General features: G+C 53.5%; 1 protein-coding gene across 3 annotated transcripts in view; it reads right to left on the minus strand.

Annotated features, from left to right (window-relative positions):
- Nucleotides 1–14,350, minus strand: part of PRKD2 (protein kinase D2) — a 44,319-nt gene extending 29,969 nt beyond the window's left edge. The window contains exons 1-6 of one of the 3 annotated variants that reach the window (XM_005589664.4): nucleotides 14,056–14,350; nucleotides 13,370–13,774; nucleotides 11,135–11,273; nucleotides 8,212–8,343; nucleotides 2,092–2,246; nucleotides 1,766–1,988 (exon numbers count right to left, since the gene is read on the minus strand). In XM_005589664.4, coding sequence (XP_005589721.1) covers nucleotides 1,766–1,988; nucleotides 2,092–2,246; nucleotides 8,212–8,343; nucleotides 11,135–11,273; nucleotides 13,370–13,609 — 889 coding nt within the window. In that variant the 5' untranslated portion in view covers nucleotides 13,610–13,774; nucleotides 14,056–14,350. Of the gene's footprint in view, nucleotides 1–1,765; nucleotides 1,989–2,091; nucleotides 2,247–8,211; nucleotides 8,344–11,134; nucleotides 11,565–13,369; nucleotides 13,955–14,055 lie in introns of those variants that run through there. The other 2 variants (XM_074023975.1, XM_005589663.5) reach the window with 2 other exon arrangements.
- Nucleotides 14,351–16,772: the final 2,422 nt, after the last annotated feature.

Below are 16,772 nucleotides of genomic sequence, written 5' to 3' on the forward strand. Positions count from 1 at the left end.
GCCGGATCTCAGCTCATTGCAAGCTCTGCCTCCCGGGTTTACGCCATTCTCCTGCCTCAGCCTCCCGAGTAGCTGGGACTACAGGCGCCCACCACCTCGCCTGGCTAGTTTTTTGTATTTTTAGTAGAGACGGGGTTTCACCATATTAGCCAGGATGGTCTCGATCTCCTGACCTCATGATCCGCCCGTCTCGGCCTCCCAAAGTGCTGGGATTACAGGCTTGAGCCACCGCGCCCGGCCCTGATGCCGTATTTCTAAGGCTTCAGAGTTTGATGTCCAAGTTTCCAGAACTCTAGACATCTATGATTTGACACTTCTAAGACTCTTTAATGTCCAAGATTTTAGAGTGTTATATATCTCAACTCTAAAATTTGGCACTTCTAGAGTTCTATACTTCTAGGCTTCTCTGCCTCCAGAGTCTGCAGATTCCAAGGTTCTAGGATTCTATACATACAAGATTCTAGAATCTGATGTTTCCATGCTTCTTTAGCTCTAGAATTTGATTGTTCCAATAAATTCTTGCATTGGATGTTTCTAAGTTTATATGGATCTAGACCTCTGAGGTTCTAGAATTTTTTTTTCTTTTTTTGAGACAAGTTCTTGCTTTGTCACCCAGGCTGGAATGCAGTGACACAATCACGGCTCACGGCAGCCTCAACCTCCTGGGCTCAATTAATCCTCCCTCCTCAGAGTCCCAAGTAGCTGGGACCACAGATGCATGCTGCCACACCTGGCTAGTTTTTAATTTTTTTTGTAGAGACAGGGTTTCGCCATGTTGCCCAGGCTGGTCTTAAACTCCTAGGCTTAAGTGATCCACCTACCTTGGCCTCCCAAAGTGCTGAGATTACATGCATGAACCACCATGCCTGGCTGGATTCTAGAATTTGATCGTTCAAAGTTCTGGGAGTCTAGAATTTCCAGGATTCTAGGTTACGATGGTTTCAAGTTTATACGATTCTAGATGTCTAAGACTCTCAAATTTGATGTGCCTATGTTTTTATTACCTTCAAATCCCATGGTTCCAAAATTCTCATGTTCTGAGAATCTATAACTTGGGAGATCTAAGATGTGTAATCTAAAGTTCTGTTGTTATTTTAGCTGAATTCTATCATTCGGAATTTTTGAATGCTATGGTTCTGATTCTAGAATTCTCAGGTTCTACAGTTTTAGAATCCTATGCTAAACGCTTTATGAATCTAGAATTCCAAGGTTCTAAAGACTGAGGTTCAGCTGGGCATGGTGGCTCACACCTGTAATCCCAGCATTTTGGGAGGCCGAGGTAGGAGGATTGCTTAAGCCCAGGAGTTCAAGACCAGCGTGGACAATATGGTGATACCTTATCTCTATAAATGATTTAAAAATTAGCTGGGTGTGGTGGCACCACCTGTAGTCCTAGCTACTCAGGAGGCTGAGGCAGGAGGATCACTTGAACCCAGGAGGTTGAGGCTGCAGTGAGCCATGATTGCGCCATTACACTCCAGCCTGGGTGACAGAGTGACACTCTGTCTCCAAAGAAGAACAACACACACACACACACACACACACACACAAAACTGAGGTTCTAGGATTCTAGAATTCCAAAAGTACCAGAACGCTAGGATTCAGGGCTCTCCCCTTCTGAGGCCCTGGGCTCCCCCATTCTGAGGCCCTGGGCTCCCAAGGCTCAGAATACCTGTGCTGAGATCCTTGTGTCCTGCTACAAGACCAGGTTGGGACAGGGAGGAAGCTCTGACCCTGTCTGTCCTCCCCGACGGGCCCAGCTAACCTTTGCATTGTAGGCCCTGCCGGAAGAGGCCCTTGAGGAGTTTCTTGCAAGCTTGGCAAACGGTGGGCCGTGTATAGCTGTGGATTAGGAAGGTGTGCGGCACCTTGACCTTGGAGAGCAGCATCTTGTCCAACTCAATGGGGCGGCCCGTGTAGGATGAGGCAGAAGAGGAGGAAGAGGATGACGGGGGACGGCGAGGCAGGAGTTCGGTGGTGCTACGGCTCTGTCGTCGGCAAGAACGAAAGGGACACATCAGTGCACTGGCCCCATGCCTGGGCCCCGTCACCCGCCTAGCTACCAATCCGTCCCATCCCCTATCTCCTCACCAGCTCATCAGCCGTGCAGGGCAGGGACTCAGAGGTGCCGAGGCGCACCGAGTGGCCGCTGGCCAGAGACGTGGATGACAGGCGCCGTTTGCGGGCCCCACTGCAGTTGTTGGGGATGCTGAAGGCACAGCGCTTGTGGTAGTTCAGCCCGCAGCCTGCAGGGGGCGCCAGAGAGTAAGAGAAATGGCCTCTGCCCCTCCTAGGTCTCTTCTTGAGAACTCTGCCCTTTCCACCCAATCTCCCACCTGGTCCTGTCCCCTCACCCCCAGCACGATATCCTCCAAAAGGTACTACCCGTAAGTGTATCAGCCCCCACCCCAGGCCCGCCCCTCCTCAGAGCTCCGCCCCAAGTTCCAGCTTGTAGCCCCACCATCACTCCATCTATCCCCTAGACCCTGAACACACCCACACCCCTTTTCTCACTCCAACAAGGGACACCTCAAAGGTCCCCGCCAAAGCTCCATCCCTAGTTTCAGCTTGTAGCCCTGCCATCACCCCATCTGTCCCCCAGACCTTGAACACACCCCACATCCACAATTTTCCCACTCCAACAACGGATACCTCAAAGCTTCCCTCCAAAGCTCCGCCCCTAGTTCCAGCTTTTGCCCCAACATCACCCCGTCTGTCCCGCAGGGCCTGAACACGCCTCGCACCCCACCTTTCCCCACTGCAACAAGGGATGCCTCAAAAGTCCCCTCCAAAGCTCTGACCCAGCCCCAATCCTCTATGGTAAGCACCTCCTTTTAGTCCTCCCCAAAACTCCTGTCCAACTCCCTAGAGACACCTGTTCCCCCTTCTAGCCCTGACCTTCCTTTTTCTGAGGCCCCTTTGGTTCCCCTTCTTTCCCCAGCCCCAAGTTTCCCAGAGAAAATGCCTCTCCTCACCCCCACCCCTAAGGTCACTATCACCCCCTCCAGGTCTGCTCACCCCCATACCCCACTTTCTCTTTTCTGTAGACCTGGAATCCAGGCAATCCCTAAGTAGTGTGATTAAATCTTAGTAGTGCGGACCAGGCATGGTGGCTCACGCCTGTAATCCCAGCACTTTGGGAGGCCAAGGCAGGCGGATCACTTGAGGTCAGGAGTTCGAGACCACACTGGCCAACATGGCAAAACCCCACCTCTACTAAAAATACAAAACTTAGCCGGGTGTGGTGGCACACACCTATAATCCCAGCTACTCCGGAGGCTGAGGCAGGAGAATCACTTGAACCCAGGAGGCGGAGGTTGTAGTGAGCTGAGATCATGCCACTGCACTCCAGCCTGGGCAATAGAGTGAGACTCAGTCTCAAAAAGAAGAGTTATCAGTTGTACTCAGGTTCATTGTACCATACTAGGCAGAAGTATGACTTGTTATTGTCTTTATTTTATTTTGTAGAGACAGGATCTCCATGTACCCCAGGCTGGAGCACAATGGCACAATAATAGCTCCCTGCAGCCTTCAACTCCTGGGCTCAAGCCATCCTCCTGCCTCAGCCTCCTGCGTAGCTGGCACCACAGACGTACGATACCATGCCCAGATAATTTTTTTTTTTTGTACAGATGGGGTCTCGCTATGTTGCCCAGGCTGGTCTTGAACTCCTGGGCTCAAGTGATCCTCCCACCTCAGCCTCCCAAAGCGTTGGGATTACAGGTGTGAGCCACTGTGCCCTGCCTATTTTATCTTTTAAAATCCTCATCCTTGGAGAAATCAGCTCAAGTCCCCGTTCCCCACCGGAAACGTGTATGCGCGCTCTAATACATCTCCAGTGATTCCAAACGATTCCAGGATCGCTTTCTATTCTGGAGTGAAGAATGTTCCTCCAGCCTTTGGGAGGCCTTCTGGGAGCCGCCTGCTCCAGGCTTTCCAGTTCCACACCTCCTCATTGTAGGCACTGTCTTGGCTGCACGTTGTAATCGCAGAGGCAAGCTTGGAGAACGGTGTTGGCCCTGCAAGAAGAGCTTCAGCAGGGCAAATGGTCTGCATACGGGAACCATTTCCCAGTGTTGGCCTTGAATCATTCATATGCTTTCCAGAATTTCAGAATCTTATCTATAACTCCCAGAATGAGTCTCAGGATAGAGTTAAACTCCTGTCGGAATGGAGTCATTTGGGGTTCTCTTGCCACCACAGGAACTGGGACCATCATCTGTGATGCTGGGTCACTGAGGTCTGTGCTGAGAACCCATTAGGACTTGATGACACCAGGGCTGTACCATGACGAAGACTGCATATGCTGAGACCTCAAGAGTTGGATATGGTGTGTGGACGATGGCAATATTTATAAGAGCTTTGAATGCAGAGTCAGTTTCTGCAGGCCTAGAGTCCTTAAATAATACAAATATATTTAGGACTGCATGATGATCTGGAACACAGGATGCTGGAGAAACGATTTTTTTTTTGTTTTTTTGTTTTTGTTTTTTTTTTGAGACGGAGTCTCACCCTGTCGCCCAGGCTGGAGTGCAATGTATGATCTCAGCTCACTGCAACCTCTGCCTCCCAGGTTCAAATGATTCTCCTGCCTCAGCCTCCCGAGTAGCTGGGATTACAGGCGCCTGCCACCATACCCAGCTAATTTTTGTATTTTTAGTAGAGACAGGGTTTCACCATGTTGGCCAGGCTGGTCTCTAACTCCTGACCTCAAGATCTGCCCGCCTCGGCCTCCCAAAGTGCTGGGATTACAGGCGTGAGCCACCGCACCCAGCCCAGAATCTGGATTTCTGTACAAGCGTGGCACCCATGGAGCTACAGATACTGTCTCAGACCTAATACCCAATGGAACATCCAAAAACATGCCTCTAATCTCAGGGCACATTGTATAAAAATGGAGGCACATGGGGCCCAGCGCAGTGGTTCATGCCTCTGGGAGGCTGAGGTGAGTGGAATACTTGAGACCAGCCTGGCCAACATGGTGAAATCCCGCCTCTACTAAAAATACAAAAATTAGCCAGGAGTGGTGGCGTGCACCTGTAATCCCAGCTATTTGGGAGGCCGAGGCAGGAGAATTGCTTGAACCCGGGAGGCAGAGATTGCAGTGAGCCAAGGCCACGCTGCTGAACTCCATCCTGGGTGACGGAGCAAGACTCTGTCTCAAAAAAAAAAAATGGAGCCACAGGGTCTCATCACAGAATGGATGGTCCTCACCTGTCATCTGTCCTCATAGCGAATGCAGGTACATGGCCTTCATCTGTAGGCAGAGCCCTGATTTCAACATTCTCAGAAGAATGAATAACAGGGACAGAGGACCTATAGATCTTGACACTTGGGCTGAACCTTGAGATATCTTGGCTTAAAGAACTGTATGTTTTGGCCAGGTGCAGTGGCTCATACCTGTAATCCCAGCACTTTGGGAGGGCGAGGCAGGTGGATCATTTGAGGTCAGGAGTTCAAGACCAGCCTGGCCAACGTGGTGAAACCTGTCTCTACTAGAAATACAAAAATTAGCCAAGCAGTAGTGGTGCGTGCCTGTAATCCCAGCTACTCAGGAGGCTGAGGCAGGAGAATCACTTGAGCCTGGGAAGCGGAGGTTGCGGTGAGCTGAGATCCCACCACTGCACTCCAGCTTGGGTGACAGAGTGAGACACTGTCTCAAAAGAAAAAACAAAACAAAACACTATGTTTTTAAACTATGATTTAAGGAGATATGTATGGCTCCTGTTATGGATTAAATGTCCATGTCTCCCCCAAAATTCATATGTTGAAACCCTAACCTCTAATGCAACTATATTTGGAGATGGTGCCTTTATGGAGGTAATTAAGGTTAATGGAGGCTGAAAGAGTATGGCTGTAATCCAACGGGACTGGGTGACCTTTTTTTTTTTTTTTTTTTTCTGAGACAGAATCGTGTTCCATCACCCAGGCTGGAGTGCAGTGGCGTGAACACGGCTCACCACAGCCTCAACCTCCTGGGCCCAGCTGATCCTCCCACCTCAGCCTCTTGAGTAGCTAGGACTAGAGGTATGCACCACCATGCCTGGCCAATTTGTTGTATTTTTTAGAGACAGGGTTTCACCGTGTTGCCCATGCTGGTCTCAAACTCCTGGACTTAAGCCACACAGGGTGATATTTTGTTATGGCAACCCTGACAAACTAAGACAGGTGCCACGTTGATAAGAGGTGGACCCTGGTGGTCATGTTTATGTGTCAGCTTGGCTAGGCGAGATTCACAGTTATTCAGACACTAATCTAGATGTTGCCATGAAGGTTTGTTTTTGTTTGTTTGTTTGTTTTTGAGTCAGAGTCTCGCTCTATTGCCAGACTGGAGTGCAGTGGCAAGATCTTGGCCCACTGCAACCTCTGTCTCCTGGATTCAAGTGATTCTCCTACCTCAGCCTCCCAAGTAGCTGGGACTACAGGCACATGCCACCCCATCTGCTAATTTTTGTATTTTTAGTAAAGATGGGGTTTCACCATGTTGGCCAGGATGGTCTTGATCTCTTGACCTCATGATCTGCCCGCCTTAGCCTCCAAAGTGCTGGGTTTATAGGTGTGAGCCACCGTGCCCAGCCAAGGTTTGTTTTTTCTGTTCACCCTCTCAACCCAGCTTTTCCCCGACTCCAGGAAGAACTGGGAAGAGAAAGCCCCATGGAGGTATTTTCTTTTCCTTTTTTTTTTTTTTGACAGAATTTCACTCTTGTTGCCCACGCTGTGATGGTGCGATCTCGGCTCACTGCAACCTCTGCCTCCTGGGTTCAAGAGATTCTCCTGACTCAGCCTCTCAAGTAGCTGGAATTACAGGCGTCCACCACCACGCCGGGTAATTTTTTGTATTTTTAGTAGAGACGGGGTTTCACCATGTTGGCCAGGCTGGTCTCGAACTCCTGACCTCAGGTGATCCACCCGCCTCGGCCTCCCCAAGCGCTGGGATTACAGCTGTGAGCCACTGCGCCCAGCCCAGTGGAGGTATTTTCTGGATGTGATGAAAATCCATAATCAGGTGACTGTAGGTGGGAGAGGTAATCCTGCTTGTTCTCGGTAGGTCTGATTCAATCAGCTGAATGTTTTAAAAAGCAGATCAGAGACTTCTCGGATGAAGAAATTCCACCTGTGGACATCAGCTTCGCCTTGTGCCTGAGAGTTCCCGCCTGCCCTTCTTGATAGGATGAATTTTTTGTTTCTTTTTTTGTTTTTTTGTTTTTGTTTTTGTTTTCAGACAGAGTCTTGCTCTGTCACCAGGCTGGAGTGCAGTGGCACGATCTCGGCTCACTGCAACCTCCGCCTCTCGGGTTCAAGCAATTCTCCTGCCTCAGCCTCCGGAGTAGCTGGGACTACAGAAGCCCGCCACCGCGCCCGGTTAGTTTTTTGTATTTTTAGTAGAGATGGGGTTTCACCATGTTAGCCAGGATGGTTTCGATCTCCTGACCTTGTGATCCATCCTCCTCGGCCTCCCAAAGTGCTGGGATTACAGGTATGAGCCACTGTACCCGGTCTTTTTCCTTTTTTTGCACCAGGGTCTCACTCTGTCACCCAGGCTGGTGTGCAGTGGTGCAATCAGGGCTCACTACAGCCTCGAGCTCCCAGGCTCAAGTGATCCTCCTGCCTCAGCCTCCCAAGTGGCTGGGACCACAGGTGTCTGTCACCATGCTTGGTTAATTATTTCTTGTACAGGCAGAGTCTTGCTATGTTGCCCAGGCTGGTCTTGAACTCCTGGCCTCAGGTGATCCACCCACCTTGGCCTCCCAAAGTGCTGGGATTACTGGCCTGCCCCACTGTGCCCAGTTGGATTTGAGTTGCCTAGCTACCACACACAATTCTGTAAGCTGATTCCTTGCATATAAATATCTTAATATATATCTCTTACTGGATCTGTTTCTCTGCTTGATCCCTAACTGATACAGGCCCCACCCTCTTCCCCAGTCACCCTTCTGCTCCCCTGGGCTCTGTTCTTAGGCCCCTACTTGTCCCTCTCAGCTCCACCTCCTAGGCTCCGCCCCTAGACTTGAGCCCCAGCCCAGCCCCACCCCTCCTTCCCCAAGCTCTGCTTCTGGGCCCATCCTTCTTGCCATTATTACTTCCTAGGCTGCGCCCCCAGCTCTGAGCCCCGCTTCTCCTCCCCACGCGGTCCCCGCGCCAGGACCATTCGGCTCCGCCCCCGGTGCAGAGCCCCGCCCCAGGCCCCACCCCCAACCCCTTGGCTCTCACCATCGCACTTGAGGCCCTGGCGCACTAGGCCGAAGAGCATCTCCCCGCAGTGATCACAGAAGGCAGGTGCCCGGTAGGAGTGCACCGTGAGGGCGTGCGGGCGGATCTGGAAGTCCTCGAAGGTGGCTGAGGCTGTAGGCGGAAAATAAGGGTTGATGCTTGAGGCGGGATAGGCCGAAGCTTTTCCAGACCCCACGTTCCCTGATTTCTCACAGTCCTCCCAGCCGCAAGGTTTGATCTTTCCTTCCTTCATTCATTTGCTCTCATACTACATTCTGCCTGGCTTCAAATCCCAGCGCCACCCCTGAACAAAACACATATATCCCTATGCCCCGGGCAGGGACAGATCGGGAATTGGGGAGTTTTTAATGGGCAGGGAGCTTCAGTTTTGCAAGATGACAACAGTTCTGGAGACTGGCTGCACAACAGTGTGCATGAACTTCAAATTACAGAACTGTACGCTTAAAGGTGCTTTAAAATGTGGGGTTTTTTGTTTTTGTTTGTTTGTTTGAGACAGAGTTTCGCTCTGTCACCCAGGCTGGAGTACAGTAGTGCGATCTCGGCTCACCAAAACATCCGCCGACCGGTTCAAGCAATTCTCCTGCCTCAGCCTCCCAAGTAGCTGGGATTACAGGCATGCGCCACCACGCCCGGCTAATTTTTGTATTTTTAGTAGAGACGGAGTTTCACCATGTTGGCCAGGATGGTCTCAAACTCCTGACCTTAGGTGATCTGCCCGCCTCGCAGGCGTGAGCCACCGCACCCGGTCTAAAATAGTAATTTTTATTTTATGTATATTTTACCAAATTAAAATTTTTTTAATTAAAAATACCACCACCACCAACAAAAAAACATGGATAGGCTGTGTGTGGTGGCTCACATCTGTAATCCCGGCACTTTGGGAGGCCCAGCTGGGCGGATCACTACAGGTCAGGAGTTCGAGACCAGCCTGAACAATATGATGAAACCCCATCTCTACTAAAAATACAAAAATTAGCCGAGCCTGTAATCCCAGCTACTCAGGAGGCTGAGGCAGGAGAATCGTTTAACCTGGGAGGCAGAGGTTGCAGTGAGTCAAGATCATGCCACTGCACTCCAGCCTGGGCGACAGAGCAAGACTCTGTCTTAAAAAAAAAAAAAGAAAAGCCCAGTGTGGTGATGCATGACTGTAATGCCTGTAGTCCAGCCACCTCGGGAGGCTGAGGCGGGACGATTGCTTCAGTCTGGGAGGTAGAGGTTGCAGTGAGTGGTCATCATGCCACTGCATTCCAGCCTGGGTGACAGAGCAAGACCCTACCTCAAAACAAAATAACAGGCCGGGAGCGGTGGCTCACACCTGTAATCCCAGCACTTTGGGAGGCCAAGGTGGGCAGATCACTTGAGATCAGGAGTTTGAGACCAGCCTGGCCAACAAGGTGAAATCCCATCCCTACTGAAAATACAAAAATTAGCCACGTGTGGTAGCAGGTGCCTGTAATCCCAGCTACTCGGGAGTCTGAGGCAGGAGAATCGCTTGAACCCAGGAGGCAGAGGTTGCAGCAAGCTGAGTTTGTGCCACTGCACTCCAGCCTGGGTGAGAGAGGGAAATTTCATCTTAAAAAAAACAAAAAATAAATAAAAATAACAAAAACAAAATAAAACTCAGGTTTAGGGGAGAGACAAGGATGAAGATAAAAATTCAAGTGAGGCCAGCTTATGATATGAAAGAGTACTTAAAGCCTGAACGAGGTCACTAAAGGTGTAAATCCAGACTTCTGTCATTCATTCATTGAGCCGGTTTCACTGAGCACTGCAGTATGCAGGAGCAGCAGGGAGGACAGCCATGAAAGGCAGCTGCCCCCCACCCTCAAGAGGGACCAAGGGCCATAGACTGGTCCAAGGTGCTGAGAGCATGCTCATCTATACGACTGGAATAGTGAGTGAGTGAACTGGCTTCTGGCTGTGTCTGAGAAAATCACCTGGGTGGAGGGGGGGGGCTTTTAAAACTACTGATGGGCAGATCCTGTCTCACTTTGCAGAGATTCTGATTTAATTTAGCATTTTCGTGGGAGGAGCCATGGACATCATAACTTTTTTTTTTCTTTTTCTACTTTTTTTCTTTTTTAGAGACAGGGTCTCTCTCTGTTGCCCAGGCTGGAATGCAGTGGCATGATCGTAGCTAACTGCAGCCTCAAACTCCTAGGCTCAAGAAATCCTCCCACCTCAGCCTCCCAAGTAGCTGGGACTATAGACGTGTGCAACCTTGCCCGGCTAACTTTTTTTTTTTTTTTTAGAGACGGGGTCTCCTTATGTTGCCCAGGCTGGTCTCAAACTCCTGGGCTCCAGCCAGCGATCTTCCCACCTCAGCCTCCCAAACTGCTGGGATTACAGGTGTTAGCCATTGCAACTGGCCCATTTTTTACCTTTATATTAAAGTATAGCACAGTCAGTTACAGATCGAACTCCTTCTTCTCCTCTTTTCACTACTTCTCCCCTTCTCACTACTGCATTGACTAGTCTTATAAATAAATAAGTATAACATATGTTCAGGAAAGTGCACAGCTCAATGAATTTTCAAACTGTACAAACCGTGTCACTAGCATCCTAATCCATAAATGAAAGTTTAGACCAGCCCCTAAAAAGCCCCTTCGTGGCCCCACTCTGTAACCATCTTCCCAAAGCCCCCAGCTCTCCCTTTGTTTTTTTTTAGAGGGAGAGAGATGAGGAGAGATGGAGTCTCACTATGTTGCCCAGGCTGATCTCGAACTCCTGGGTTCAAGCGATCCCCCCAGCTCCAGCTCAGCCTCCCAAAGTGCTGGGATCACAGACGTGAGCCACTGTACCCACCCGGCCTCTCCTGACTTCCAACTCCCGCTACCCTCTCCTCCCCCAGATGCCCCGCCCCGCCCAAGGCCCCGCCCCCAGGCCGGCCACCACCTCTCACCCGACAGCACCACCTCCACCAGGTCGCCCTCCTGGATGTCTCCGGCCGAGCGCACCAGCTGCAGGAGGTTGGCCGACGTGGGGTCATGTTTGAAAAGCAGGATCTTGTCGTAAAGGCCGTAGAAGCCACACTCAGGGAACTGAGGGGCGGGAGAGGGATGTGGCGACGGAAAAGCTCAGAGCCGCTTTCAGCAGCGGGCGGACTGTGACCCTCCCAGGGCAGGGCCGGCTGTTTCCCCCGGAAACGCAGAGACCCCGCAGGCCCTCGCTTCCTGCCTGCCCCCTCCCAACCCCAGCGCGAGCCGGGCAGGATGCCAGCGCCCCAAGTGTGCGGGGAGGGGGCGCCGGCGTGGGTTTGGTGGCTGGAAGGGGGAGCTGGGGTGGGAGGGAGAGTGGCTCCGGGAGCGTGGACACCTCGAATTTTCCGGAACCTGGCGGAGGTGGGAGGGGATGCTGAATGAACACCCCCTCCCCTGTGCCCCCTCCCCAGGCTCACACACCCGCCCCCCAGCTTCCTTCCTGGATCTGTCTATTGTCCCAGTTACCTGGCTCGAGGCCCAGCACTGGGGTGGGGCGAGCTGGAAGGCGGACTTTTCGGGGCTCCTGGGAAAGTGGGGGGGCGGGGCTCTAGGACTCGAGGGGGCTGGAGATAAGGGGGGCGCCTCCTACCCGATGCTCAAAGGACCCAGGTGTCTGGGTCCTCAGCTTGGGGGGCCTGGGGGCAGGAAATGAAACCGGGTAGAACAGAAAGTGAAACTGCCCGGGTGGGGCCTCGGGAAGGAAGGTACGGGGCCCTAACACACCTGGACCTGGCAGAAAAATAAAACTGGGGTGAAGCCTGAGCGGGGCAGGCTGGGGACTTGAGCACTGGACAAAGAAGTTCACCCAAGGGACAGTCTGCCCCTGTACCCCCACTGCATCAGCTTCCCATGAAGTGGGCTGAGTTGGGGTGGGGAGCTGGACCTGCTGGATGTGGGCATTTGGTGGGCAAAACCCTATCAGTTCTCACTGCTAAGAGAGAGTCCACAGAAGACCAGGGAAGTTTTTCTCCAAGCTTAAGTTTCCTTGTCTGTAGAATGGGGGAGCTGGCCCAGTTCCCCACGTTTCTCTGACGCCCAAAGGATTCATTTCCAGGAGTCTGAAAAGATTCTGGAATTTGGATATTTTGGGACTCCAACATGCTCACATTATAGAATTATACATTCTAGATTCCAACCTGGTATCACTACACATTTTAGGATTTCAATAACCTAAATAAGTGGTAATCTAATATTTTAATATTCTAGGAGTCTGACAAGCTAGGACTGTGGTGTTTGGATTCTTTAGCATTCAAGGACCTCATCCATCAGCATTCCAAAATTCTAACATTTTAACTTTCTAGGATTCAACAATCTAGGAATCTCATATTCCAACATTTGAATGTTTTACTATTTCACAAACCTAGAATTCTAATATTTTGAACACTAACATGGGGGCAATTTAATTGCCTAGGATGCATAGTCCAACAATTTATGATTCTAATATTCTAACATTTCTACAGTCCAGTACTCCAACGCAGAAGCCCACTGTTCTTTTAACATTTTACGATTTAGACGTGGAGTTCCACCTGGTTTCCTCTTGCCATAACACCCAGCTGCCCACCCTGGGGACCCTAGTGTCCACAATTAAGAGTGGCTAAGAGGACTGTGACTAGGAAAGGGAATAGGGTCCCCAGGGTCTCTAGGGGTGCCTGCCCCTCCACACATATCTCAGGCTTAGGGCAAGGCACAATTGGGCTCTAAGACCTCACTTGCCCCTGGCAGCTAACTCAAGCACCTGCACCCACACATGTCACCAGATCACCATGGCCAGCCCGGGTTCAATTTCTCCTGTTTCCACCAAATGGGAGGCCCAGGATGGGCCTGGATGTGGAGGTCCCCCGACATCTGCTGCCCCTTCCTCCCCTCTCTACACCTGGCTGCCCCCCCCCCTTCCTCCCTGTTTGCTGCAGAAAACAACAACATGCAGGGACATGAAATTTGGGGAGGCCTCTGGGGCACCCCACCCCTGCCCAGTCCTCTCTCAAAGGGATGGTGGGGAGAGGGGCAATGGAGGGGGGCAATGTCCCCTATCCCTCCATCACCCAATGCTCAGGTCCCCTTCCCCCCTCTTCCGCACACCAGGCCCCAGACCCCCCTGCCAGCGCCCCCTCCTTCAATCTCTCCCCGAGCTGCATCGAGGGAGCCCGCGCCCTCACCTTCTGGTCCACGATGGAACAGGCCAGCTGCTTCACATGAGCCAGCTCGGAGGCGGCGGGCAACAGCACGAACTCGCGGGTCAGCCCGATCTGGATGTGAAAGGAGACCCCGGAGCCCGGGGCCGGGACCTGGGGCAGTAGCGCTGGCGGCGACTGCAGCTCTAGGCCGCCGGGGGGCGGAGGAGACCCCGGCCCGGGAGAGCCAGGGAGCCCGGCGGGAAAAGAGGGGGCGGCGGCCATGGGGGGAAGCCAGGGACCGGCCGCCTGGCGCCCACCCGGGACCCGGCCGGGGGGCCCCGGGGGACCCTGGGTCCTAGATCCGCGGGATCTCGTGAGCAGGTGGTGGGAGCGCGGGGATCCAAGAAAAGATCTGGCAGGTGGAGGGGGCCTGAGGATGGCGGGGTCCTGGGAAGGAGAGAAAGGCACTGTAGCGGGTCAGAGGCCCGGAATCCAGGACTCCCAGCAGAGCAGAAAGGAGAAAAGTAGTGGTTTGGAGGTCCCAGCGATTGAGAGATTCCAAGAAGCCCAAGAGGAAATCTAGTAGGTAAGGGTCACAGGGATCAGGAGAGCCCGCGATTCAAAGGCCCCTTCCCTAGAGGACGGATTGAGAAGGGGACAGAGGGAATCCCAGGAACCAGTGCTCCAAGAAGAGGATCCCACTCAGAAGGCGGCCAGGGGGAATTCACCTTGAGGGTGGAGGCAGGAGTCTCTGAGTCGGGGACCAAGTGGATCCCAGAAATAAAGGGGTTAGCAGGGACCCGACTGGCCCGGGGATGGGCAGAGGGGTCCCGAGGGCCGGAGTGGGTAGAAGGGAATCTCACGAATCGCAGAAGTTGGAGAAAAGTTCGGTCGGGAGCCGTGAGGAAGGGGGCGTTGCCGGCGGCGGGGTAGGGTGGGGGGCAGGGAGGGTCGCCAGGAGCCAGTAGCTCTTTTTCCCCCTCCAAAGTTTAAGTCGGCGGCGGCGGCCCAGGAGGAAGTGTCCGGAGCGACGGCGCAGTCGACCAATCGGCGCGGGCCTCGGCAACGTCAGCGAGGGGGCGGAGCCTACCCAGGGGCCGGGGGCGGAAGGGGAGGGCGGGCTTGGTGCCTCTGAGTTGGGGGTTGGACCTCCGCCTCCTGGGTCGGGGACCTGGGATGGTGTGAGAGATGGAGGGCAGGCAGGCGAGACCAGTTCCTTCCCTGAACACAGCCAAGCCTGGAGAGTTAACTTTTCCCTCGACTGGACAGGGAGGGGAAACACTGTCCACCCACCGCCGGTCGCGGGCGTCGGGCTTGGAGACCATTGGCCCTTTAAGGAGGGGAGCCCTCTCCGGCAGGCGTCCAGCGCCCATGACAGTGGACAGGGTGGGAAATCAGGGTCAGGTCCCGGCCCACTCCCTTGGCTCGGCCTCTCTGTTCTCCGAGCGTCGCCCCAGCCCTCCCCGCCGCGTCCCAGCCCAGGGAAGGGGGTGCTGCAGAGCGTCCCCCCGCCCCAGCCCATTTAACACGTGGAAAGACCAAGGTCTCCAGATGGGTAGGAAGGGCTCGCCTTAGGTCTGTCTCCAGCGTTGCTGGGCAAGGTGCATGGCGCTAACTGGATGGGTGGGGAGGGTCCATCCCCCCCCACCCCAACCCCGCCTTAGGACGGTGCGGGGCTGCCAGGAGGGAGGACAGCACACCCATACCACTTCATAGATGCAGAGTGAGTCTCCTGGGGATGTGGAGTACGTGTGCGTGTCTTTCTCTCCATGTGACTTTAGGTGAGTGGCTTCTCTGTGAACCTCAGTCCCTCCATCTGTTGGGACTGTAATAGGACTTACCCCACATGGGATGGTGGGAACCGATGCGATTGTATACAGGTGCCTGGAAACGCAGCAGTTCAGTAGAAGCGGTGGTTGTCTCTAATATGCGGAAAAGGGTGGCCACCTCCAGCACTCAGGCTTTGATGGGTGGGCACGTCCATTTAGTCACCCAGCAAGTATCTGTGAGGACCTACTGGGTGCTGGATGGACCCTGCCGTAAAACTCCAGCCGCTACAGGGGTCAGGCTTGATCTCTTCTCCCCAGCTAATCATCAAATAGTGGCTACCATGTAGTTTACACAGAGTAAGCTGTGTTTACACAGAGTAAGCTGAAGCCTCAGAGATCTTGCCCAAGATCCCAGAGTGAAGTTGCTTGAGGGAAGCTGCCCCACCCACCCCTTTGATTGACAAGTCAAGGCCTCGGTTTGAGCTCTAAGAGAGGGGCCACCTGTCTGGCTGGGATGCTGGCAGGACTGGAAATGGCAGGACTGGCTGGGGATGGGGGCTGCCAGAAGAGCCCCTCTTCCTGGTGTAGGGCCGTTGGGGGTAGCTGAGGTCGGTACAGTATCGATTCTGTCACCACATCCGGGGACTGGGGCTGAGGAAGGAAGTCTGAGGCTGGAGTGAAAACCCAAACCACCACCTGGGGAACTGCATCGAGCCCAGAGGGATGAGCAGGGAGCACACCACGTGGAGCCCACGCAGGCTCCTGTTGGCGTCACCTAAGGGCCTCCTGCCCACCTGCACCCTTTTTCCTGAGGGGCAGATGACTGTCCCAGCAAAACGCTGCCATGTCCCCAGTGTCCAGACAGCGACCTCCATCCTTTCTGGTATGTTCACTGGGGCCTGCTGGGGGACTGGGGACACAGCCCTTTACAACCCAGGAAGAGGGCATTAGTGGCCTGTGACAGAGGTGCTAGGACAGCTGAGGACGCCTAGCTGGTAGGTGGTGGAAGCCTCCTCCTGGAGACAGGAGCGGCGGTCCCCTCCATCTCATCTGGAGCATGTGGACACCTGTTCCTCTTTTTAAGGCTGTGGACCCAGTGAAATGCCATGTAAAGCGCTCAGCACAGTAGACATGGACTACTGAGAACAGAAAAGAGGGACTCATCAGGACATGCGCCACGAGAGCTCGGGCACCTGCAGCACCTCCTCCTAGCATGGAGGAGCCTTCGGCCTCCGTGCCAAAGCCATCCTTCTCCACTGGCAGGAGCAGCCTTTCCCTCCCTGCTCCTTGTGGGCCTGGGAGGGAAACAGGAAGGGGGTTTATGTCCTCTGGGCACCAGCCCTTTGGCCTCACCACCACCCATCACACATCCCAGGCAGGGCTGAGGCTTCAGCTGAACTGTCATCACAGTATCTGCTCCCCAGGGCTCTGCCCCTGGGGAGGGAGCACTTAGGGACAGAAAGAAAGGGCACAAGGAGATTCGGTCCAGTGCCCCCACTTCTGCTCTCCACCCACACCCCACCCAAGCTCTGGGCCCCTCTCCGTCCCCTGCTGCCCTACCACAAAACCCCAACCCATCATATCCCCTCTCTCCAAACTCCACTCAACCCAGGCAGAGCCGGTCACTCCTCCCCCAAAGTCCCCAGTCCCCTCAACAGATGGCACCGTCACCCATC

Source organism: Macaca fascicularis, chromosome 19 (genome assembly GCF_037993035.2).
Source record: "Macaca fascicularis isolate 582-1 chromosome 19, T2T-MFA8v1.1".
NCBI classification, from domain to species: Eukaryota; Metazoa; Chordata; class Mammalia; order Primates; family Cercopithecidae; genus Macaca; species Macaca fascicularis.